The sequence below is a fragment of the Dromiciops gliroides genome, chromosome 1 (genome assembly GCF_019393635.1).
Source record: "Dromiciops gliroides isolate mDroGli1 chromosome 1, mDroGli1.pri, whole genome shotgun sequence".
NCBI classification, from domain to species: domain Eukaryota; kingdom Metazoa; phylum Chordata; class Mammalia; order Microbiotheria; family Microbiotheriidae; genus Dromiciops; species Dromiciops gliroides.
In genome coordinates this window covers 672,593,397-672,615,462 of record NC_057861.1, presented here as the reverse complement: position 1 = coordinate 672,615,462, position 22,066 = coordinate 672,593,397, and the positions used below count along the sequence as shown (strand labels likewise).

Below are 22,066 nucleotides of genomic sequence, written 5' to 3'. Positions count from 1 at the left end.
TCTGACATCCTCACAGTCCCACTGACCCGTCAGTCACCCCTGCCCAGGAGGAGAGAGCCCCCAGACTTGTCCTTGACCCCGAGGGTAGACGGATCACAGGACCTGAGTTCTGTTCCGGGTCCTGCTGTCTGTGTGGCACCCGGAAGGCTGGGGCCTTCTCTGCCAGGCTTCTCCATAGAAGGAGGGGGCTAGACCAGATGAGCGCCAATGTCCCTTCCAGCTCTCAAGCCCATTACAAGCCTCTTACCGTGACACTCTCATTCCCAGTGCCCCAGCACAGAATTTTCCTGTGGGTCCATGCCCTGGGGCATGGCCACTGGTTGCCACCAACAGGGCTGGGTTTCACGGATTTCTGTTCTGGGTGCCCCAGCCTGGTGCTCTTAGACTCTTGACCACACAGTGGGTAGAAATGCCAACTGTTAATTAACTTTCAGACACCCTTAATCGGGGGCATGGATGATATTACCCATTCTGTCCATCAGAGACCCTCCCTGCATGGGGCTATCTGTATAGGCTACCTTGTTGGTGACTGCTTCTCCCTCCTGTTCTCACTTGTGCCTCCCCAACTCATCTCCTCACTTCCTAGGTTGATGTGGATGGGGCGATTCCCGGAGGCCCTGGAGAGCCTGGAGTCCCTGGGCTCAGGGGGGCTAAGGTCAGTCTGGGCAGGAGTGGTGCTCATCAGTCCCTCATTCCCCTACACAGGCTCACTGCGACCTTTCCTAAACTGATGTTTCTAGGGGACATGGACAATCTGGGGCCTGAGCACCCTTCCCCCTCCCCCTCCCCTTTCTCCTCCCCTTTCCCCTCCTCTTCCCCTTCCCCTTCCTTTGGTCCTTCCACTTCCTCTTCTTCTTCCCCATCCGCTTTCCCCATGCCCGTCCCCTTCCCCTTCCCCTTCCCCTTCCCCTTCCCCTTCCCCTTCCCCTTCCCCTTCCCCTTCCCCTTCCCCTTCCCCTTCCCCTTCCCCTTGGTTCAAATCCCAGACCTTCCATTTACTAGATGTGTGATCCTGATTAAGGCTCTCTGAACCTCAGTTTTCCCCATCAGTAAAATGGGGATGATAATACTTGTACACAGGGTGGCTGTGGGGAAAACATTTTGTAAAGCTTAAGGTACAATTGATATTTGTGCTCTTTTTATATTCTGCTCTTAAATGCCCCTTAGAATGAGCGTTCCTATATAGGGAATTTCCATATAGAGGATTCCCTATAAAACCACAATCTCCATTCTGTACTGCTTGCTCCTTAAAAGAAGTATACAGTAAATTCAGCGTGTAACTTTCCCAACTGTTCTGGTTTTCTCTGCTTCCTTCTGAACTTCCTTCTGCTCTCTTTTGTGCATTTAAAGCTGTTTCAGTGGCCTTTTTCTTTTGGCATCACTATTGCAATCTTCCCCCCTTAAAAACAGAGGGGGAGAATTCTCTCATTAACAAATAAGCAAATCCACACAGCAGCTGTGTCCAAAAATGTGTGTCTTTTCCTACATCTTAAGGTACAATGGAAATGAGATCCTTTTCTCTTCCTCCTCCTTTTCCTTTTCTTCTTTTCCTCTTCCTCCTCCCTTTTGTCCTCCTCCTCCTCTTCACCCCTCCTTGAACTGGGGATGAACTGGGTCGGCGGTTGTAAAAGGCTGAAGGGAGATGGGGAAGGCTGGGTGTCAGGTCATCCAGATGTCTGATGCAGAGACTTCTCCCCTATTAGGGCGAGCCAGGCAGAGATGGAGACAGAGGCCCCAAAGGTGACAAGGTGAGAGATGCCCCTGGGGTCCCCCCAGAAACTGAGGGGGACCCAACCAAAGTTGCTTCTCTGGTTCCTTGGGGTGTATTGAGAGACTATAGGGATCCCCTCCCACCCCCAAGCCTGTCATCCCTCCCCTCCTCAAGAGGGGATCCAGACTTCCTGGCCATCACAGGGCTCATCAGGTGCTTATGATGGATCAAATGCAATAAGTAAATCTCCCTGGGCTCCCCCTTGAAGGGTGTAGGGCTGCACCTTGGGCTGGAGCTAAGACTGTCAAGGTTTAGTTCCTGGTGTCTGAATTGCAGGGAGAGAATGGAGCCAAGGGTGACCGCGGAGAGGTCGGGGAGAAGGGCCGAGATGGCAGCCCGGTGAGCATGCCCTGGATTCCCTGGGTCCTGGACTGCATGGGTGGGAGTCTGTGCATGGAGAGCTCAGCTTGCTCCTTCATAGGAGCAGAGTGTGTCTGGGCAGCATGGGAAGGAGCTGTGCGAGGGAAACTTGACGGCTTGGCTGGCACTATGTGGGTAGGCTCTGCCTATGTGGGAGCACACAGGGAGTGCATGTGTACACAAGAATGTGTATGCATATATTCCTATGTCATGAAGCCATGGAGGCAGGACTGCCTGTATGCAAGCTAATCTCTGTGTGTGTGTGTGTGTGTGTGTGTGTGTGTGTGTGTGTGTACGTAGGGGCCACATGGGAGGAAATGCACATGGGATTGCATGTAACAGAGACCTTGTTAGGCAGGGGCTAACCCCGGCTTGGTCCCTGGGGGGACAATGGTGGAGGTGGACATGTTGGCATCCATTCTTAGGACAACCTAGACCTGTCTTGGAGACGGGGTAAAGGGTCCATGCCCTGGAGCTTGGAGCTTGGGGGAGGTAGAGGCTTCTCTCTAGGCTCTTCAGGGTTAATATTGTTCTCCCCAGGGTCCTTCTGGAGAGCGGGGTCCCCCAGGGCTAGAAGGAAAGCCGGTGAGTGGGGACCTGGGTGAAAAGAGGGTGGATCAGGTCACATGTCTAAAGTAACGCCCCATGAACTCTTGAGGGTGGAATGGGTGAATAATTCTGTTCCCCTGCCAAGCTCTAGGCCCCTCATCAAGCTTTGGACCTAAGCAAGCTGGGTCTGGGGGCAGTCAGCATACTTTCCAGGGGCAGTAGTACTCAGCCTTTGGAATATCTGGTCCCTGGTTTTCCTTCATTGTTAGGCAATTAAGGATGCAGACAAGACGGGGGTAGAAGAGAGGGTCCAAGGGAGGATTAGAATATCCTTTCATTATAAACCATGGGATCATCAGTGATGGATATAGAGCCAGAAGGGACCTAGGCTGTCATCAGGACCGGGAGCCTCATTTTACAGATGAAGAAACTGAGGCCCAGATTGTTTAAGTGTTTCAGAGTCATAAGATTAGTAAGTGTCACAGGCAGGCTGTGACCCAGGTCTTCCTGACTCCACGTCCAGTGCTATATTCACTGTCACAGGTCCAGGGGCTGCTTCCACCCGGGCATTAGCTGGCCAGACCTTTCTCACAATTCCAAAGATCTGTGGCTACGGCCATGGTTGACTTCCCCTGAAGAGTCATAGGTCGGTCTCCCCCAAGTCCTTTATGGGCTTATAGAGGAAACCCTGATCTAATCTGTTCTCCATCTAGGGTCCTCAGGGTGCAAGAGGAGCCCCGGGTCAAGCCGTGAGTAGCCCCTACACAGCTGCCTGATCTTCATTTTCCAGAGAGCCCCCTCTTCACCTCCAAGGGGATCCCCTGTTCTCTCACTCTGGGGACCCAATTGCTCCCCCAAGTTCCCTGGGATCCTTTCTGTTCCTGCTTCCCCAAAGAACCCCCTTGTTTCCCAATTCCAGGCCCCCTCTGTTCCTAGCCTGGGGAACCTCCTTGATCTCTCTCGATCTCTCTCGATCTCTCTCGATCTCTCTCGATCTCTCTCTCTCTCTCTCTCTCTCTCTCTCTCTCTCCTGTGTACCCACCCTCCTTCTTGGGATCCTTCTTTTAGTCCAGTATCTTCCTGGCCTTGTAAACCAGGATACCTCAGTTTCTCCATCTTGAGTTCAGGCAGGACCATGGGTAAGGAGGCTGTGGGGGTATTGGCTCTAGGCCTTTCTCATCAGATTTCTTTCCTCCCCCCAGGGCAACCAGGGGGACCCAGGACCACATGGTGTCCCGGTGAGTGGGGGTGGGACGACTCTGGGGCAATGCCTGGGAAATGGGCTTTTTTCTCCTTCTTTATGAGAAATGGGAAGGGAGGAGGCTAGGATGTTTATGGTGGCAATGGGGGCTGCCCAGAAACCAGCAGAACTGGTTGGGGCTGCAAGGATGGAGCTGGGGGCCCAGATGAGTTAGTAGCACTCCTTGGTAACCCCACTGAGTGGAGGGGTGTGTGTAGGTGACCCACCTATAGCCCCAGGCCATGTCCAGGGCTCTCAGCTACCCACTATGTATCCCCCTTCCAGATAATTCTGCCCATCTCTCCTTATCCTCTCTGAGGGCCCAAGAGTCAGTGAGAATAGTTGCTTTGGGTCAGAGAGGCTATTCCTGGGCCCTGGGGGGAGGGAGGGCTGTCCCCAGCTAATGTTATAATGATGTCATAGGTCTAGATACCCCAGAAGCCATAAGGAGGCCTCATGGGGCTGCCTGACCAGGGCTTATAGAGGGGCTGAAGGCCTGAGATGATATGGAAGGGAACCTGAGATTGTCATGGGGAAAGCCAAGGTCATGGACAAGGCTCTTCTCTTTCCTGGGCCTTGTGTCTTAAAAAGCAGAGGATGGAAGGGGGTTAAGAGAGTCGCATTTGGAGTCAGGCCAGACTTCAAACCCTGCCTCTGCCTCTTATTCTGAGTTTGTACTGGGAGGAGGCCCCAAGATTTGATTTGTCTTAAACTTATTCTGGACTTGTCCTGACCTATCCCTTGACCTCTGACCCTTAACCTTCTCCCTAGGGACTTGCCGGCCCCCCAGGACCACAGGGCCCATCCGGCTTGAAGGTCAGTGAAAGGTGTTTTTGCATGCCATGTGTGACTCAGTCGTCTGGCTGAGGGGGCCCTGTGGGGAAGGGCAGGGTCCTGTCCTAGGGCAGAGTACCCCAGAGGAAATAGAAAGGAATCTGGGGTGAGAGGAGTGGGAGGGGGGGGCCATCATGTACTACTGTATGCAAAGAAAACATTATTCAGGTGATAGCTGGAGGGATGTGGAGATTGACCCCTCTGGGGCAAAGGGGAACTTGGAGAGGAAGGCTCTGGTCTGTGGGGCCCCCAGGTTGGGTTTATAGTTTCATGGCATTACTCGGATTATTTGCAGGGGGAGCCTGGTGAGCCTGGACCACCAGGGCGGGTGAGTGACTCCTACTTTTAGGGGGTCGTAGGGGTTGGTCACCTGGGGTCAGTGCAGGGGAATCGTGGGTAGGGGGCTGGTGTTACTGTTTTTCCTGGTCTTCTGTCTCCTGATGAGGCCCCAAGGTGGGGTCTCTCATTAGATCTTCAGACTTTGCTTGGGGGGAGTGGGGATGTTGGGGAGGTTATTCCCTCTGAAACTTTGACCTCAGTTTTTTTATCCATCTCTGTCTTCACATAGGGCCTGCCTGGCCCCCCGGGAGCTGTGGGTCTTCCTGGCCCCCCAGGTTCCTCTGGCCTTGTGGTGAGTGGCTGTGTCTGCCTTGGGTCTCTGTACCAGCTTCCTGGGCTCTGTCTAACCCCCAGCCCTTCCCCTGGGGGTGTTTCTCCTTTTCAATCCCTGGTCTGGTCTCAGGGCCTTTATGCCTCTTCCTTTCCTCCCTCCCATCATGTTTGATGTGTTCCTCTCTCCACTTCCCTAGGGCCCACAGGGGGCACCAGGTCTACCAGGTCAAGTGGTGAGTCTTTGGGCAAGAAATGGGGATACGAGTTTGAAAGGGAAGGATGGGAAAAGATGGTGACAGTGACTTCTGACATCTCTGCTCTTAGGGGGAGACAGGGAAGCCCGGAGTGACAGGCCGGGACGGCAAAGATGGAGAAAGGGGGGCTCCTGGCGTCCCTGTAAGTATGCAGGCTGGGAAGGTGGCATCATAGGGAGAAGGAAGAGGGGCAAGAGGGAGGGGGTGAAAGGGCTGGAGGAAGAGGGTTAATAAGGGTGGGGGTAGGGAAGGGATGAGAGGGATCTGGAGGGACAGGCAGTGAGGGGTGGGGGGCAGAGGTCAGCCTCTCTAATGTTCTTCCGGTGCAGGGTCCACCTGGCCTGCCTGGCCCTGTTGGACCCAAGGGGGAGCCTGGAGCTGCAGGACTCCCAGGACAGGTAACTGGACCGTGTGACCCCAACGCTTTACCCCTCAGCCCTCCCCCTACACTCCCTCCACCCCAGTCATTGCTCTTAGCCCAAAAATCCAGCTGCCCCACATCTCTGGGTTTTGGAAAGGACCCTGAATCAAGAGCCAGAAGACCTGGGGTCACGTTCCAGCGCGGTCAGTAACTAACCTGGTAACCTTGGGCAAGTCATTTACCTCTTTGGGCCTCAGTTTCTTCCTCTAAAATGAGTACGAGCAAAAATCTCGTGAGCTCTTGTGAGGATCGAATGAGAAAAATATGTATGGGAAGCATGTCGTAAACGATTCTAGAGAGACTCGGGTTTGGAGTCAGGGGAGGTGGGTGCAGATCTGGGTTCTTACATTTACTGGACATGCGACCTTAAGTCACCTTTCTCGGCCTCAGTTTCCCCATCTGTATAAAGGGGAAATGCTCCCTTCTTACTCTGAATCCCATGATCACAACAACAACACAAATATGCTAAGGCTACCTTGTTAGCTTCTGTTCTTAGGTAGGAAACCATTGAGATTGTCCTCCCCCCCAGTCCCATGCAAATGTGTCCTTGATGAGGAGGTGGCAGCTCCTCCCAGGTGACACCCTCACTCACTGTGTGTGTCTCTCTCTCTTCCCAGGCTGTGGTCGGGCCCCCTGGGATGAAGGGTGAGAAGGTGAGTCCCAGGGCAGGGAATGGGACAAAGACTTGGGCCTGGTAATAAGTCCAGATAGGGAAGTGAATCTGGGTCCTGGGGGGTGCAGAGGACCCTTCTCTCCGGGGCCTCCCCTTCCCCAATCCTGATTCCATTCTCTTCATTCTCAGGGAGCCCCTGGAGGCCTTGCTGGGGACCTAGTAGGAGAACCTGTGAGTGTCTCCCCAGTACCTGGGATTTCCATAATCCTTAATTAGTGACCTCTAGAACCTCCTTGGATAACTATCATCATAGTCCTTGTGGTGACCCTTGGAATGGACCCATGATCCCAGGCTGTGGCTCCCCTAGAGTGTCTGTACTGACCCCTGTGATCCCCCAAGGATGGCGATCAGTGGCCTCCCATGCCCACCCCAGAGCAGGCATTGTGACCCTCCCCTGTTATGCTCCTCTCACCCTTCATTACTCCACCCCTAATCAATGATCTCATCCCCTTGACCCCCGCTCCCTGACCCCATCTCTGCAGGGATCCAAAGGGGACAGAGGACTTCCTGGGCCTCGAGGAGAGAAGGTGAGGACCGGACCCCCTCTCCAAGCTCACTAATCCAAGGTGGGAGGGAGGAGAAGGGCAGGGTGCCTAGCTCTGGAGAAGAGGGGGAGCCCATGTTTGGTATGGGGCCCCCATTTCCTCTCCTTCCTCTGTGCAGGGTGAGGCCGGACAGCCCGGGGAACCTGGAGACCCTGGAGAAGATGTAAGTTGGGCTGGGACCGAGGAGGGGAGAGAGCACATCACCTGTACTGGTTCGGGGGTGTGGAAAGACATTCGTACTTGGACACGTCTTGGGGGACACGTGTGCGTTTATACAGCGTATGCACACGCACATGTGTGTCTGAGACAGGCAGCCTGTATCCGTGTGTCCCAGGTCATGTGCTGGAGCTCTCCAGTTCATGTGTTCCTCTTTCTCAGGGCCGGAAAGGTGCACCAGGACTCAGGGGTGAAAAGGTGAGAGTGCCCAACCTCTAGCCCCACCCCACCACGTCCATTTCTCTCCTGTCTTTCCAGCTGGGCTCCCCTCCTCTCTCCCCCGTGTCAAGCTGTGGCTCCCCCATCCCCTGGGACTCTGTGCTCCCCAAACACTTACTGTGGTCTTTGCTGAGGTGGTGTTGGGGGTGGGGCGTCATGAGGGTCTCTTAGATTCCCCAAGGCCCCAGAGTTAACCTTCCCTTCTCTCTTCAGGGTGCCATGGGGATGGGGATCCAGGGCCCTCCTGGATCAGATGGGCCCCCTGGCCTGAAGGTGAGTGCCCCCCTCCCTGGCTGGGGCTGGCTGTTGAGGGGGTAGCATTTTGGGATGGAGAAGAAGATGCCCTTGTTGGGGGGTGGAGGCAGGAGAAATTGGGCATATGAGGATGGGGACCCTAAGAAGCTGAAGCAGGGTGGAGGTGGGGGCAGGGGGTGGAAAAGCAGCAACAGATTTTGAGCTCTGTGATTTGGGCAAGTCCCATCTCCTGTTGGGGATTTAATTTCCTCCCTGGTAGAAGGAGGGAACTGGCCTAGTATCTCTTGGGTCCCTTCTCTTTCTATCCTCTGACCTATGACCTGGGGGATCAATAGGGATCAAGGGGAGGGAGGATGGATGAAGGGAACTCCATCTGGGCCTCTCTATTCTAGGGAGACTCGGGCCCTCCAGGTCTTCCTGGACCCCCAGGAACGCCTGGTGTTGTTGGATTCCCTGGCCATGCAGGCCCCAGAGGAGAGCCTGGGCAGCCGGGCCCTAGTGGAGAGAGGGTAAGGGGGACCGTGGGCTGGGTGGAACAGGGGAGGCTCCCCAGGGATGAAGGGTCTCCACCTAGCCAGCCAGACAGTCAGCACATCTGTATTGAGCCCCTCCTTTCCGGAGAGACTGAAGAGAAGCCGAGACAGGCCCTGGTATAGAGAGTCTGTGGACCAAGGGCGACAGCTGAGAGAAGCAGAGCTGGCCCAGCCTTCAGAGAGCACAGTGTGGGGGGAAAGAGATCATCGCACACTCAGGACTGGATGTAAATGCTTAGTCCTGGGAGAGAGTGGAGGGGTGGGGCTTCTTTGGGCAGCATCAGGTATCCCAAACAGCTGTTTGTTTGAGACAGGTCCCTCTGGGCTGGAGCAGTCAGCACTTTACAGACATTATCCCCTTAGATACCACAACCTTGGGTAGTGGGTGTTATTATCATCCCCACTTTACAGGCAAACAGAGGTTGAATGACTTGCCCAGGGTCACACAGTCAGTATCTGAGGGTGGATTTGAATTCAGGTCTTCCTGACTCCAGGCCTAGGTCTCTATCTACTGCACCAAAATACAAAATAAATGTAAAGTGTAGTTAGGAAAAGAGGACATGAGCACTTGGAGGCTTCATGTAGAAAGTGGTGCTTAAGTTGAATCTTGAAGGAAGTGAGGGATTCCTGGAGGAGGCAGGGAGCTGGAGTGTTGAGTGTGAGGAGCAGAGAGAAGGCTGGTTTGTACAGGCTCTGTATGAAGTTCAGCTAGGGGAGTGATGATGTGTAGTGAGCTTAGAAAGATAGGTGGGGGCTCTCAAAGCCAAACAGAAGAGATGAATTTATCCCAGAGGTAATAGGGAGCCACTGCAGATTATTGAGTTGGGGCAGCACGGCATTAACTGTTGTGTAGTACTGGTACCATTGGTTTGGGTATTGGGAGATCATAGCATATGATAGTTTTACAGCTGGACGGCAACTTGGAGGATGTCTAGGCCAACTCTATCATTTTGTGAATAGAAAAAACTGAGGTCCAGAGAGAGATTAAGTAAACCTAAGGTCACACAGGTAGTCAATGTCAGAGCAAGATTTGAACCCAGATCTTTGGACTCCAAAGCCAGTACCCTTTCTACTGTGCCACTCTGTCTTTGCTTTTTGCTGCTTTCATGGCCTTGGGCAAGTCTTTTTCTATCCCTAGGCCTCAGTTTCTTTTTGTAAAATAAAGGAGTTGATCTCTAAGGCCTCTTCCTTGGAAACCATGGTCTGAAATTAAATATGAATCTATTATAATAGTTCAGATGAAAAGTGACTAGAGCTTGAACTCAGATGGATAATGCAGGTGGGATGGACAGGACTTTGTCCCCAGTACTTTATTCCTTCTCCTCTCCCTGTATCTAAAGATAACATTGAGGTTTGGATCCTGAGTGATTAGGAAGATGGTGGCTGCTGGAGGAGGGGAAGCCAGGTTAGGAAGGATGTGAGGGCTTATAAGAGGGCTCTCTGGAAATTCTAATTTCTAATAGGGTGAGATTCTCACCTCCCCCCAACCTTATGTTATTCTCTATGGGGACCTCCCTCCCTCACCCTCTCATTTTTCCTGCAGGGTTTGATGGGTCCCCCTGGGAAAGAAGGGGCCCCAGGGCCTTCTGGGTTGCCAGGACAGACTGGGGCAGCGGTGAGTCCTAGCATCGATGTATCTGCATGTCCGTGTCTGAATGCTCAGAGCATCTGTGTGGCCCTGTCATCTCTCGGGGTCCTCCTGACCTTGCTGACCAGCTGAGGGACATTACCCTTCCCCAGAGGGCAGGAGGGCTAACCCTCCCCCCCCAACAAATTCCATTATCTGTCTGTTCACAGGGACCTCCTGGGGCCTTTGGACCCAAAGGAGACAAGGTAGGAGGAGAAGGATGAGGGAGAGACTTGGAGAAAGTAGGGAAGAGCGGTGTGGAGGAGGGGGAAGCCCCGGTCTCCAGCCCCTCCCTAGCATCCTCTGCCTCTTTATCAGGGAGATCCTGGAGTGGGGCAGCCAGGAGCCCGTGGAGAGAGAGGGGATCCAGGCATCCGGGTATGTATTCCTTTGGCTATGGGAGACACTCCATAGCACTGACCAGGCCTGGGAGGTGGGGAAGGTCACTCCATGCACTCCAAGTCCTTATTCCCCCAAACTCTTGCTGCCCTGTCTCTGAGACCCCTGCCTTCCCGTGAGACCCGACTTCTCCTACAGGGTGAAAATGGCCGTCCTGGTCTGGAGGGAGACAGAGGCCCCGCGGTAAGTGTTCTGCTGTGAACCCTAGCGCATATTTCATTCCATTATTCAGCATTTATTAGGCACCTGCTGTGTGCAGAATCCAGCACTAAGTGCAGGGGCGGGGCTCAGACACAGTCTCTGCCTTCATAGAACTTGCTGTTTAGCAGGGAGATGATGCACGATATTACAAGATAAGTGCTGTGTGGGGGGCTGGGGGAGAGTGAGTAGAGACCCATCCTTGATGCCGGCACACATCCCATGGAAGGGATTTCTTGCTCTGTGTTCTCATAGCATTTCGCTTGAGCCTCCCTTGCCTCGCCGGCTGGCCTCAGTTATCTCTGTCCTTGTCCTTTCTCTCCTTAGATCGGCAGCTCTTTGAAAGCAGGGTCTGTCTGGGTTAGTGCCACTGGTGGGTTCCGGTGGCCACACCCAGGACTGTTTATGTAGTGTTTTCCCTGGGACATGAGAACTAAAGTGGTTCACCCGTGTCTCCAAGAGAGCCCAGGCTGGGTACCTCCACCCCTCTTCCCCAGGAATTACCCCTGGTCCCTTTCCCAGATGGCTTCATTAATTCTTCTTCCCTTTCCCCCTCTCATAGGGCCCTCCAGGGAATCGGGGGGAACGAGGGGACAAGGTGAGTGTCTGTGATAGGGCGGGACCAGGCCCTGAGGATCATAACCATGTATACATGCATGCACGTGTGCGCGCATGTATGTGTACGTGTGTGTATACATGTACATGTATGTGTGTTGCATGAGCACCTGTGTATGAGGGTTGGGGTCTAGAGACCGTGAAGTGGGGAGGTGTATGACAGTGCAGGGTGCTAAGGAAGAGAGATCTCTACCCCACTCCTCCCTCCCAGAGTTGTGTTATCTTGGGGAGATTTCTCATTTCCTCAATTGAAAAATGAAGGGGTCAGACTAGGTGATCTCTAAGCTTTTGTCCAGCTTCAAATGCTATGATTTCATGAAAGTCAATGGTCCTGGACTGAGTGAACAGCGCCACCCCCCCCCATCCCTCCTTTTTCCCTTTCCTCTGTCAGGGTGACGCAGGAATCCCTGGACTGAAGGGTGACAAGGTAAGTTGGGGAAGGGAGGAGGGGAGTATGGAAGGAGGAGGCCGTGGGGGAAGGAAGGGGAGCATGGCTGGAAGTGGGGGGATACCCGTGACTCACAGCTCCCTCTCCCTCTCCTTCCCTCTTAGGGTGATACAGCTGTGATCGAGGGACCTCCTGGGCCTCGAGGCCCCAAGGGAGAGACAGTGAGTTGGGAAGGGGAGAGATGGCGTGGCAGAGGCTTGGGCGGCTCTGAGGAGGGGATTCTCTGTGTTGCAGGCTTCCTAGAAGACCCCTGCCCTATCCCCAACCCCCCGTGGTCCCCAGATACCTGGGTCCCCTAAGGAGGGTGTTGGACTCGTGAGTGGTAGGGTCTGACCAACTCCTATTGGAGAATTTAAGGAATGAAGAAAGCAGCAAATGTTCCAACTTATCATTCTGGGTCAAGAAGGAAGGACTTAGTAATTGTCCATTTGTTGGGATTGAACCTAGAGAGTTAGGGAAAAATAACATTTCCCAAGTGGAAAAACATATTTTTTTCTATTACTATCCCTTCCTTTTCCCAATTCAGGGTGACCGAGGCCTGAGAGGCTTAGATGGTGACAAAGGTGCCAGAGGAGACATTGGCCTTCCTGGGGAAAAGGTGAGGACAGTGTTTCGGATGGAAAGTTGTGCAGAAGGTGGGATGGGAGCCCAGGGGGTAGAATGATGCTATTCTCTCTCCCTTTAAAAAAAATAGTATTTTATTTTATTTTTTCCCAATTATATGTAAAGATAGTTTTCAACATTCATTTTTGTAAGACTTTGAGTTCCAAATGTTTGTCCCACCCTCCCTTCCCTCCCTGCTCCTGAAGCCAGAAAGCAATATGATATAGATTATACAGTACAATCATGTTAAACATATTTCCACATGAGTCATGTTGTGAGAGAAGAATCAGAACGAAAGGGGAAAAAACCCAAGAAAGTAGAAACAACAACAAAACAATTAAAAATAGTATGCTTCAATCTGCATTCCTACTTCTTTTTCTGAATGTGGAGAGCATTTTCCAGCATGAGTCTTTTGGCATTGTCTTAGATCATTGTATTGCTGAGAAGAGTTAAATCTATCACAGTTGATCATTGCACAATGTTGTTGATACTGTGTACAATGTTCTCTTGGTTCTGCTCATTTCACTCAGCATCAGTCCACTTAAGTTTTTCCAGGTTTCTCTGAAATCTGCCTGCTCATCATTTCTTATAGCACAATAGTATTCCATTACATTCATATACCACAACTTGTTCAGTCATTCCCCAATTGATGGGCTTCCCCTTGATTTCCAATTCTTTGCCACCACAAAAAAGAGTAGCTATAAATATTTTTGTACATATGGATCCTTTCGCCTTTTTTTGTGATCTCTTTGGGATATAGACCTAGTAGTGGTATTGCTGGGTTAAACGGTGTGCACAATCCCATAGCCTTTTGGTTATGGTTCCAAGTTGCTCTGAATGGTGCTATTCTCCATAAACATCTTGGTGTAATGGATGGAATGCTGAACTGTCCTTAGGAAGACCCTCTGGTCTTCAAATTCAGTGACCCTAGGCAAGTACCTCAGTTTCCTCATCTGTAAGATGAGGAAGATGGTTGGACTTGAGGACGGTATTCTCCTGATACTCTCTCTACCCCAATCTCTGCAGGGCATGAAGGGAGAACTAGGAGACAAAGGCTCTCCTGGATCACAGGGTGTTCGAGGCCCCATAGGGCAGAAGGTGAGGACACAGCCCAAAGGCACCTCTTGGTCACATGTATTTGTCAATGTTCCACTGGCCTTATGCGTTTGTTACATCTTCACGGGAGCCACCTTTACACATAACTGCGTGTATCGTGTGTGTCTCTCTGTGTGGGTTACATGAACGTCCTTTCTGGGCTATCCCTAGCAGATGGTAGTAGAGTGTGGCACAGTGGTCTTACCCTGATTGCCCCCAACTTCATAGCTTCCATATGCCAAGTGCGGGTGGTGCCATGGCTTCTTGTATACCCAGTATTGATTCCCAGAAACTTCCTGGGCTTCTACCCCCCTCCAATCTTCCCCCCAACTCTAATTGACTTTCTCCCACAGGGCGAGGCTGGTGAGCCAGGGATCCCTGGGGCATCGGTGAGACATTCTTTCCTCTGAGCCTCTTTATATGTCTCCCCCATCCATAGCTCATGCCACCCATGACCCTTCCCTGTTCTCAACCTCCCTCCTTCCATATGATTGCTAGTGCCCCTCCATGCACATCCTCTTTGTCCTCCATTTCCCTCTTTGAGGTCCTCCTGTCCTCCCCTCAGGGTCTCTCTGGAAAAGATGGTATTCCTGGTGCCCACGGAGAGAAGGGGGAGCCAGGCTTTATGGGCCCCCGAGGTCTCAAGGTGGGTACAGGGCATGGGAGATGTGTCCAGGAAGGATGGGGGCAGGGGCTTGCAGTTAGGGTTGTGGGTCAAGGTGATGGGAGCGAGTTGGGTGGAAAGGGCCCTAACTCCAGAATTAGGAGACCTGCCCTGTGGTTCCACCATTAATTTGCTTTGTGGTTACAGGTTAGTGACTTCCTCCTTCTTGCCCTCAGTTTTTTCCCCAGACCAATAAGGGTGTGGAACTAGATGAGTGTCTAGGGTCCTTTTTAGCTCAAAAAGGATATGGTTGAGGAGCAGCTAGGTGGTGCAGTGGAAAAAGCACTAGCCCTGGATTCAGGAGGACCTGAGTTCAAATCCAGCCTCAGAAACTTGATACTCGCTGTGTGACCCTGGGCAAGTCACTTAGCCCTCATTGCCCTGGGAGGGGGTGGAAAGGATATGATTTAGTGGGTCAGGGTTGAGGTGGTGAGAGATGGGATTGATGATGAGGGGAATCAAGATTGGAGTCTCATCAGCATCTGTCCTGCAGGGAGAGCGGGGCCTGAAAGGGGCCTGTGGCCAAGACGGGGAGAAGGGAGACAAGGTAAGGGACATCCTGGGGAAGGGACTGGGGGATGGGGTGATGGATTTTGATTGAATTACCTTCTCCTCCTCCATCTTTTTTCCCCCCTTTGTTCTTTTTCCACCTTTAGGGGGAAGCAGGTCTCCATGGACGGCCTGGGCTCCCTGGACGGAAAGGAGACATGGTGAGGGGTATGGCAGTAGTCAGGGACAAATACAGCTGGGGTAGGGCCCTCTGTCACCTCTGGAGGAAGTGGGCACACATTTAAAGGGAAAAGTCAAGACATCTGGGGGGTTTGCCTTTGTCTGGGGAGGGGCCTTGCTCTAGTCTCACATCTGGGGGCTCACATCTGGGTCATGGGGGCGAATGGGACTAGTCTCATATCTCATTCTTTCTCAGGGGGAGATGGGGCTGCCAGGCCTGTCGGGGCACCCAGGAAAGGAGGGTTTGATCGGCCCCAAGGTATGAAGTTGGAGGGGGGATCCTCTCTGCCCTCTTTGGTGCTAGAATCTGAGTCTAAACCCCACCAGGCTGCTGTGTGTGGGGTGGGTGGGCAGTGGGATGGAATGAGGGGACTGGAGCGCGTGGGAGTCTGATGAGATGCAGGAGATGTGGGTGGAGCTGGAGGAGTCTGGGAGTGGGGAGAGAGGAGGATAGGGACCCCCTGAGACTTCCCATTCCCTCCCCTAGGGTGACCGAGGATTTGATGGCCAGCAAGGACCCAAGGGTGATCAGGGTGAGAAAGGGGAGCGGGTAAGTAAGAGAAGAGGTTGCAGTTCCATATTAAAGCAGCCCATATACCTTCTGGATAAAGCTGGTGCAAGGGATTCTCTTTAAAAAAAATAATATATTCCCCCAATTATGAGTGCAAGGGATTCTAGCTGGCCTTGACCTTGACCTTTCTGAGCCTAGTTACTCAACTTTAAAATGGGGATTAATAATAGCATCTCCCTCACAGGGTGGGGGTGAGAATCAGGTGAGATGATACACTCCATCAACTTTCAAGGGTGATAGAAATGTGCTCTTATTACTTTGTCTAACATGTGTGTGGCCTAATAGAGCTTGGGAGGGATTCTGGAAGCCCTGAGTTCAAATCCCATCCCTGACACTAGCTGTGGGACTTTGGGCAAGGTCTTTTCTCATCTGTAAAATGGGGACAGGGTCATTGAGAAACTTAGAGATAATTTATGTTGAGGGCTTTGCAAACTTTTCCTTGGTATGTAAGTATCAGTCTCTGTTTTCATCTTGACTTCAATAGATCTGTAAACTATTTTTTTTTTGTGAGGCAATTGGGGTTAAGTGACTTGCCCAGGGTCACATAGCTAGTAAGTGTCAAGTGTCTGAGGCTGGATTTGAACTCAGGTCCTCCTGACTCCAAGGCCAGTGTTCTATCCACTGCGCCAGCTAGCTGCCCCATTCGATCTGTAAACATTTTTGAAGCACCTACTATGTGCCAGCCATGGTGATCTGTAAACATTTTTTTTGGGGGGGGGAGGCGATTGGGGTTAAGTGACTTGCCCAGCGTCACACAGCTAGTAAGTGTTAAGTGTCTGAGGCTGGATTTGAACTCAGGTCCTCCTGAATCCAGGGCCAGTGCTCATCCACTGCACCACCTGGCTGCCCCTGATCTGTAAACATTTTTGAAGTATCTACTATGTGCCAGCCATTGCGGTAAGCATTCAGGATATAAAAGGAGGAAATGATAGTCCTTGCCCTCAAGGAGCTTACACTCCAGTGGGGGATTGTTAACTTCATTGGTGCAGCTGGCCAACTGTTCTATACTTTAGTCTTGGAGAGGTGCCTGGTTCGCCAAGATATCAAGTGACTTGTCCACATCCACACAGTCAGTATGTGTCAGAGGCTGGATTTGAATCCTGGACTTCCAGACCCATGGGGCAGTTCTCCACCTTCTCCAAGTGTTGTCAATTGCTGTCGTTATTATTCTTCATCTTCATCATCTTCATCGTCATTACCCCTTTCTCCCCCAGGGGGCTCCCGGTGTTGGGGGGATGCAAGGCCCCAGAGGCAATGATGGAGCCTCTGGACCCCCTGGGCCTCCAGGCAGCATCGGCCCTAAAGGTCCTGAAGGTATTCAGGGGCAAAAGGTGAGTGACTCCCCAGTCCCTCTTATCACCCTGTGGGGGCCTTTGGCAGTGTCCCTAATCCTCAGTAATTACCCTCCATCTTGGTGTTCCTGGCTGTGGGCACACCAGCCTTGCCCTTAGCAGGGCCTCTTCTCTCAGTAAAAGGAAAGGGACATTTCTTTTTGAAGGGAGGAAGGGGGTGTGGAGCCTCTGGCTCATCATTGTCCCCTTCATTGTCTCCTGCAGGGGGAGAGGGGTCCCCCCGGGGAGAGTGTGGTTGGTGCCCGAGGGGCCCCCGGAATTCCAGGAGAGCGAGGGGAGCAGGTGAGTCTGGGCTTCTGAGGGAATGCTGTGGGTTGCTGGGAAAGTTTCAGGGGCACCCAAAGGCCTGGGGTGGTCCCTGGGTCTGCATCTCCTTGGGAGTGGAAGGGTGGCCCACTTATTATTCATACTACATCCAGGGGGCTTTGCTCCCCTCTGGGGAGGGGCCTTGCTCAAGTCTGGGGGGGGTGCCCGCATCTGGGTCACAGGGGTGAGTGGGGTCAGACTCCTATCTCATTCTTTCTCGGGGGAACATGGGACTGCCAGGCCTGTTGGGGCACCCAGGGAAGGAGGGGCTTCCTTCCAGACTTGCTCTTTCTTGCATACGGCCCCTTCATTTATCCATTTCCTCATGTCTGGAACCCTGGGGTCACCTTTGACTGTGCCCTCTCCCTTCCAGACAGGTTTTTTTTTGTTTTTGTTTTGTTTTTGCGGGTCAGTTGGGGTTAAGTAACTTGCTAGTCACACAGCTAGTAAGTGTTAAGTGTCTGAGGTCTGATTTGAACTCAGGTCCTCCTGACTCCAGGGCCGGTGCTCTATCCACTGTGCCACCTAGCTGCCCCCAGACAGTTTTTAAGTCCTGTGGTTTCCATCTCCTAGGATATCTCAGCTGTGCCCCCTCCTCTCTGTCCTCTCTGCCCTCACTCTGACACTCCTTCATGACCCGTTCCTTCCTCCTGTACAATTGCTACATTGCTCGCCACTCTTGAAGGCTCACCTCAAGTGCCACCTTCTCCAGGAAGCCTGCACTGATTTGTCCCCTCTTGTCAATAGCCTTCCCCCTCAGTCCTTGGAGCACTTGGTTGTATTGGGTGTATGTGTTGGTGTCTTATTATAGCATCAGAAGGCTTGAAACTCCATGAGGGCGGGGACCTAGCTAAGCTTGGTGCCTCACCCAGCTGAGCAGAGGGCTCTGTATACAGTAAGCACTTAAGTGCCTGGAGAGCTGAATTGAATTCCTGTCTCTCACAGGGGAATGCAGGTCCTGTGGGCCCCCGAGGAGAGAAGGGGGAGGCATCTATGACGGTGAGCGGCAGCCCCCTACTCTCAGAGACTTGGGGAGGAGAGGCATGAGGGAGAGGGACAAGAGGATGAAACTAGGGGGGCAGGGCAGGGCCTCTCCCACCTTGAGGTACAGTCAGTGTTCCCTCTGTGTCCCTCCAGGAATCTGACATCCGGAGCTTCATTCGGCAGGAGATGAGTCAGCATTGTGGTGAGGAGGAGCAGGGAGAGGAAGAAGGGGGGAACCCTCAGGTGGTGTGACGAGGGCCCCCAACCCCGGTCAGGAGCTCAGGGTTCTCTATGTGTCGGGTGGGGGGCTAGGAGCTAAGGCCTGCCTCCGGGAGCCAACATGTGGCCTTCTTTTTCTCTTCTCCAGCCTGTGGGGGTCAGTTTATCTCATCAGGATCAAGTAAGCCTCATGTCTGGGTTCATCCCTCACTTCTAACCCCTGGCCATTCCTTTTGACTTTTAACCTTTTCCCCTCACTCCCCCCATCTCATTGTTTACCTTCTAACACCAGCCTTCCCTCTGAACTTGGCTCTCCCCTCTAGCCTGGCTCTGGCCCAGGACCCCAAAGCCCACAAACACTTTGAGCCCCTGGCCTCACCCTTTGTCCAAGGCAGAAGAGTGGCCGGCGGGGTCCCTGTGCCCACGATGGCTTGGTGGCCTTCCTTCCTAGGACCCCTTCCCAGTTACTCTGCCGACACCCCAGCCGCTGGCCACTGGCCCCACCCGGTACCTGTGCTGAGGCTCTCCCACGCGGAAGAGGAAGGTGAGTCTTCAGGAAGGAGCCAAGGAGCCACATCCGGCCTGGGCCCAGGGTGGGAGCAGGGGGACCAAAGGTGCAGGATGGTCAGTGGAGGTGGCCAGGGCTCTGGAGGGGGCTGGGTGAAGCCAGGACCTAAAGTCTGGCTCTGGGTCCTCCTTGCCCCAGGGCCGGGGCCTCCAGAAGATGATGAGTACTCCCTGGAAGATTATGAGGACATGGAGGGTGATCTTACTGAGGAGCCCTGGACTCATGGAGATGGTGAGACCTCTCCCCCTGTCCTGCCCCCTACCCACACCGTTCCCAGATCCACTGGAGAGCCCCTGCTTGAGAGGCACCCCCTCCTCTCCCCGTGCCTGAACGCCTCCTCCCTGGCCTCCATCCCAGGTTTGTGTTCTCTGCCAATGGATGAAGGCTCTTGCTCCAACTACACCCTACGCTGGTATCACCGCCCTGGCAGGGGCTGTCATCCCTTTGTATTTGGTGGCTGTGAGGGCAATGCCAACCGCTTCAGTTCCCGTGAGGACTGTGAACGACAATGTCTACCCCATGGAGGCCCAGGTATGTCTGTATGCTCTACCCCAAGGCCCCTGCCCTAGGGGAGCCCATGATCTGAGGGGGTGACTTGGCCCCTGCCCTTGGGAGCCCCTGGCCTGTGGGGGTGATGTTTCCTGACTTTGGGGGAGTCTCCACTCTGAGGGAGGAGTCAGTTAATAAATACTAAGTTCCTACTGTGTGCCAGCTCTGCACTAAGCCCAGGGCATACAAAAAAAGACAAATAAGATTTTAAAAAGCCAGTGCCGGGGCAGCTAGGTGGCGCAGTGGCTAAAGCACTGGCCCAGGATTCAGAACGACCTGAGTTCAAATCCGGCCTCAGACACTTGACACTTACTAGCTGTGTGACCCTGGGCAAGTCACTTAACCCTCATTGCCCTGCAAAAATTAAAAAAACAAAACCAAAAAAAAGCCAGTGCCTGCCCCTAAGGGCTGACAATGGAGGGGCAGGGGAGACCACAGGCAAACAACTATGCACATTAATAAATGTTTGACTGAGTCAGGGCAGGCAGGGCCCCTTGCCTCACCTCACAGAGCCCTGGCCTGAGGCAGGAGGTAGGGCGAGACCATCTTCAAGCTGTAAAGACCTAGTTGTGGCTGGATGGGGTTGTTTAGGGAGTTTTCTGGGAGAGGAGGTGGGTTTTCAGAGAGATGCTCCCTGACACAGAGGAAGGTGTCAGAGCATTTTGGGAGGACAGCTCAGTCACCCTCATTCTCATCTTCCCTAGGTGCTCCCCGTGCCTCTCAGAGTTGAGGTGTCAGAATGGACAGAGTGCCTGCCCCTCTGCTGAGGGGGAGTGAGTGCTGACCCCTGGAGGAGTCACTGGGGGCTGCAGAAGGGCTTGGGACCCTCCCCCTCCCCTTCCTCGTCTCCCCGACCCTGTATCTCCCTCAGATGGGGCCGGATGGGAACTTGGTGCTACACGGGTGTGTGTGTGTGTGTGTTTGTCAATTTTCATGAAATTGTATCCAGCAAAAGGGCCGAGGGGTCTGCCTGGTGCCCCTCCTTCCAGAATTCTGCCTCCCCCCTCAGTTCCTGCCCCTGTCCTCCAGGTCCAGATGATTTAGGGGACAAGGGCAGGTGGTGCTAACAGAGCTGACCTCCAATGGACTGTCTGGGTGTCTGGCCCCTGCTTCACTGCTGGCTCTGATGGTGCTGACCCGGGTCAAGGACAAGGGGACATGGGGAAGGGGTAGCTCTCCCATTGGCTCCACTCCGCCTCTTTGGTCCCAGATTGGGGTATGTTTGGGAATCATTAAAGCTGCTGTTTTCAAGGGTATCCTGCTTTATTTGATTTTTTTTTTTGGCGGGGCAGTGAGGTTAAGTGACTTGCACAGGGTCACACAGCTAGTAAGTATCAAGTGTCTGAGGCCAGATTTGAACTCAGGTCCTCCTGAATCCATGCCTGGTGCTTTATCCACTGTGCCATCTAGCTGTCCGGATATCCTGCTTTATGTCTGTGTGGGGTAGGGTGGGGGAACATTGGGAGTGGGAGGTGGGGTAGGACAGCATGGAGGGGCCGGGGAACATCTTGGGGCTGGCAGGAGACTTGTATTTGTCTGGTATCAGGGATTCACTGGGCCTAGAATGAAGAGTTAATGGTGGTAATGAGGGGCTTGTTTAGTCTAGGGTGAGATGTGTGATGTCTGGCTGGGGACTAGACCAAGGGATGTTTGTGGGGGCTGACAGAGGGCAGGGCTGGGGAGGCTGAGATGGGATATGTAGAAGGCCCAGGAGGAAGGAAATATGAGGGCCACAGAAGCTGGGGTGGCAGCTCTTGTTCTAGCAGGAATTCCCATGGGCTTCCTTATCTCTCACTGATAAGCAGAAGTGGGCTCAGGATTTTGCTTCATCAGCACCTCTGGGACGCAGTTCCTTAGATTCCTGCTCTAGTCTCTCTCTAAGTACCGACCACCAAGGGCCACTGAGGCAAAAACAGTTTTGTTGTCTCACTCGGTTTATTTTTGTCTTGTGTCCGGTTAAAAGACACTTTAGTGATGCTTTTTGTTTTTTACAGCATAGTTACTTTCCAATAGGCTCCATACCCCTGAACTTTCCCTTGTAATAAAGAAAAACAGTTAAGCATAAACTGCCATCAGACTGGCACTGACAGTGAATTTGCCCTGTGTACATTGTTCTGCATAGCCACACCCTGCTCACTTCACTTTGCATCATCAATTCATGTAAGTCTTTCCAGGGTTTTCTGAGAGCATCCTGCTTGTCATCTTCTAGTACAATAGTATTCCATCACAAACATATACCATGACTCGTTCAGCCATTCCCCAATGGATGGGCATCCCCTCAGTTTCAATTCTTTTTTTGGGGGGGTGGGGCAATGAGGGTTAAGTGACTTGCCCAGGGTCACACAGCTAGTAAGTGTCAAGTGTCTGAGGCCAGATCTGAACTCAGGTCTTCCTGAATCCAGGGCTGGTGCTTTATACACTGTGCCATCTAGGTGCCCCCAATTTCTAATTCTTTATGTGGACATAGTTTCTTCACAAAACCTCAGAGATAGAAGAAATCTCAGAATGTTTCTATTCCATCCCTTAGCTGAGCAGGAATTTCCTCTAAAATACTCCAGGAAAGTGACTCTATCCAGTCTCCATTTGGAAGTCTCCAGTGACGGGGAATTCATAACTTCTCAAGGTAGCCTACTCCGCTTTTGGCCAGTGCTTATTAT

General features: G+C 52.8%; 1 protein-coding gene across 1 annotated transcript in view; it reads left to right on the top strand.

The window, feature by feature from the left end:
- COL7A1 (collagen type VII alpha 1 chain) overlaps nucleotides 1–20,641 on the top strand; it is a 57,952-nt gene extending 37,311 nt beyond the window's left edge. Inside the window, exons 77-119 of the mRNA XM_043977187.1 lie at nucleotides 587–655; nucleotides 1,704–1,748; nucleotides 2,048–2,110; nucleotides 2,672–2,716; nucleotides 3,394–3,429; nucleotides 3,883–3,918; nucleotides 4,692–4,736; nucleotides 5,050–5,082; nucleotides 5,323–5,385; nucleotides 5,564–5,599; nucleotides 5,691–5,762; nucleotides 5,950–6,018; nucleotides 6,659–6,694; nucleotides 6,844–6,885; nucleotides 7,197–7,241; nucleotides 7,378–7,422; nucleotides 7,638–7,673; nucleotides 7,908–7,967; nucleotides 8,342–8,458; nucleotides 10,026–10,097; nucleotides 10,280–10,315; nucleotides 10,428–10,487; nucleotides 10,647–10,691; nucleotides 11,269–11,304; nucleotides 11,713–11,748; nucleotides 11,874–11,930; nucleotides 12,296–12,367; nucleotides 13,399–13,470; nucleotides 13,821–13,856; nucleotides 14,033–14,113; nucleotides 14,625–14,678; nucleotides 14,788–14,841; nucleotides 15,057–15,119; nucleotides 15,348–15,410; nucleotides 16,646–16,762; nucleotides 16,988–17,065; nucleotides 18,035–18,088; nucleotides 18,227–18,275; nucleotides 18,441–18,473; nucleotides 18,744–18,836; nucleotides 18,999–19,091; nucleotides 19,218–19,391; nucleotides 20,114–20,641. Coding sequence (XP_043833122.1) covers nucleotides 587–655; nucleotides 1,704–1,748; nucleotides 2,048–2,110; nucleotides 2,672–2,716; nucleotides 3,394–3,429; nucleotides 3,883–3,918; nucleotides 4,692–4,736; nucleotides 5,050–5,082; nucleotides 5,323–5,385; nucleotides 5,564–5,599; nucleotides 5,691–5,762; nucleotides 5,950–6,018; nucleotides 6,659–6,694; nucleotides 6,844–6,885; nucleotides 7,197–7,241; nucleotides 7,378–7,422; nucleotides 7,638–7,673; nucleotides 7,908–7,967; nucleotides 8,342–8,458; nucleotides 10,026–10,097; nucleotides 10,280–10,315; nucleotides 10,428–10,487; nucleotides 10,647–10,691; nucleotides 11,269–11,304; nucleotides 11,713–11,748; nucleotides 11,874–11,930; nucleotides 12,296–12,367; nucleotides 13,399–13,470; nucleotides 13,821–13,856; nucleotides 14,033–14,113; nucleotides 14,625–14,678; nucleotides 14,788–14,841; nucleotides 15,057–15,119; nucleotides 15,348–15,410; nucleotides 16,646–16,762; nucleotides 16,988–17,065; nucleotides 18,035–18,088; nucleotides 18,227–18,275; nucleotides 18,441–18,473; nucleotides 18,744–18,836; nucleotides 18,999–19,091; nucleotides 19,218–19,391; nucleotides 20,114–20,139 — 2,547 coding nt within the window. The 3' untranslated portion in view covers nucleotides 20,140–20,641. The remainder of the gene's footprint in view (nucleotides 1–586; nucleotides 656–1,703; nucleotides 1,749–2,047; nucleotides 2,111–2,671; nucleotides 2,717–3,393; nucleotides 3,430–3,882; nucleotides 3,919–4,691; nucleotides 4,737–5,049; nucleotides 5,083–5,322; nucleotides 5,386–5,563; nucleotides 5,600–5,690; nucleotides 5,763–5,949; nucleotides 6,019–6,658; nucleotides 6,695–6,843; nucleotides 6,886–7,196; nucleotides 7,242–7,377; nucleotides 7,423–7,637; nucleotides 7,674–7,907; nucleotides 7,968–8,341; nucleotides 8,459–10,025; nucleotides 10,098–10,279; nucleotides 10,316–10,427; nucleotides 10,488–10,646; nucleotides 10,692–11,268; nucleotides 11,305–11,712; nucleotides 11,749–11,873; nucleotides 11,931–12,295; nucleotides 12,368–13,398; nucleotides 13,471–13,820; nucleotides 13,857–14,032; nucleotides 14,114–14,624; nucleotides 14,679–14,787; nucleotides 14,842–15,056; nucleotides 15,120–15,347; nucleotides 15,411–16,645; nucleotides 16,763–16,987; nucleotides 17,066–18,034; nucleotides 18,089–18,226; nucleotides 18,276–18,440; nucleotides 18,474–18,743; nucleotides 18,837–18,998; nucleotides 19,092–19,217; nucleotides 19,392–20,113) is intronic.
- The last annotated feature ends 1,425 nt before the right edge of the window (nucleotides 20,642–22,066 follow it).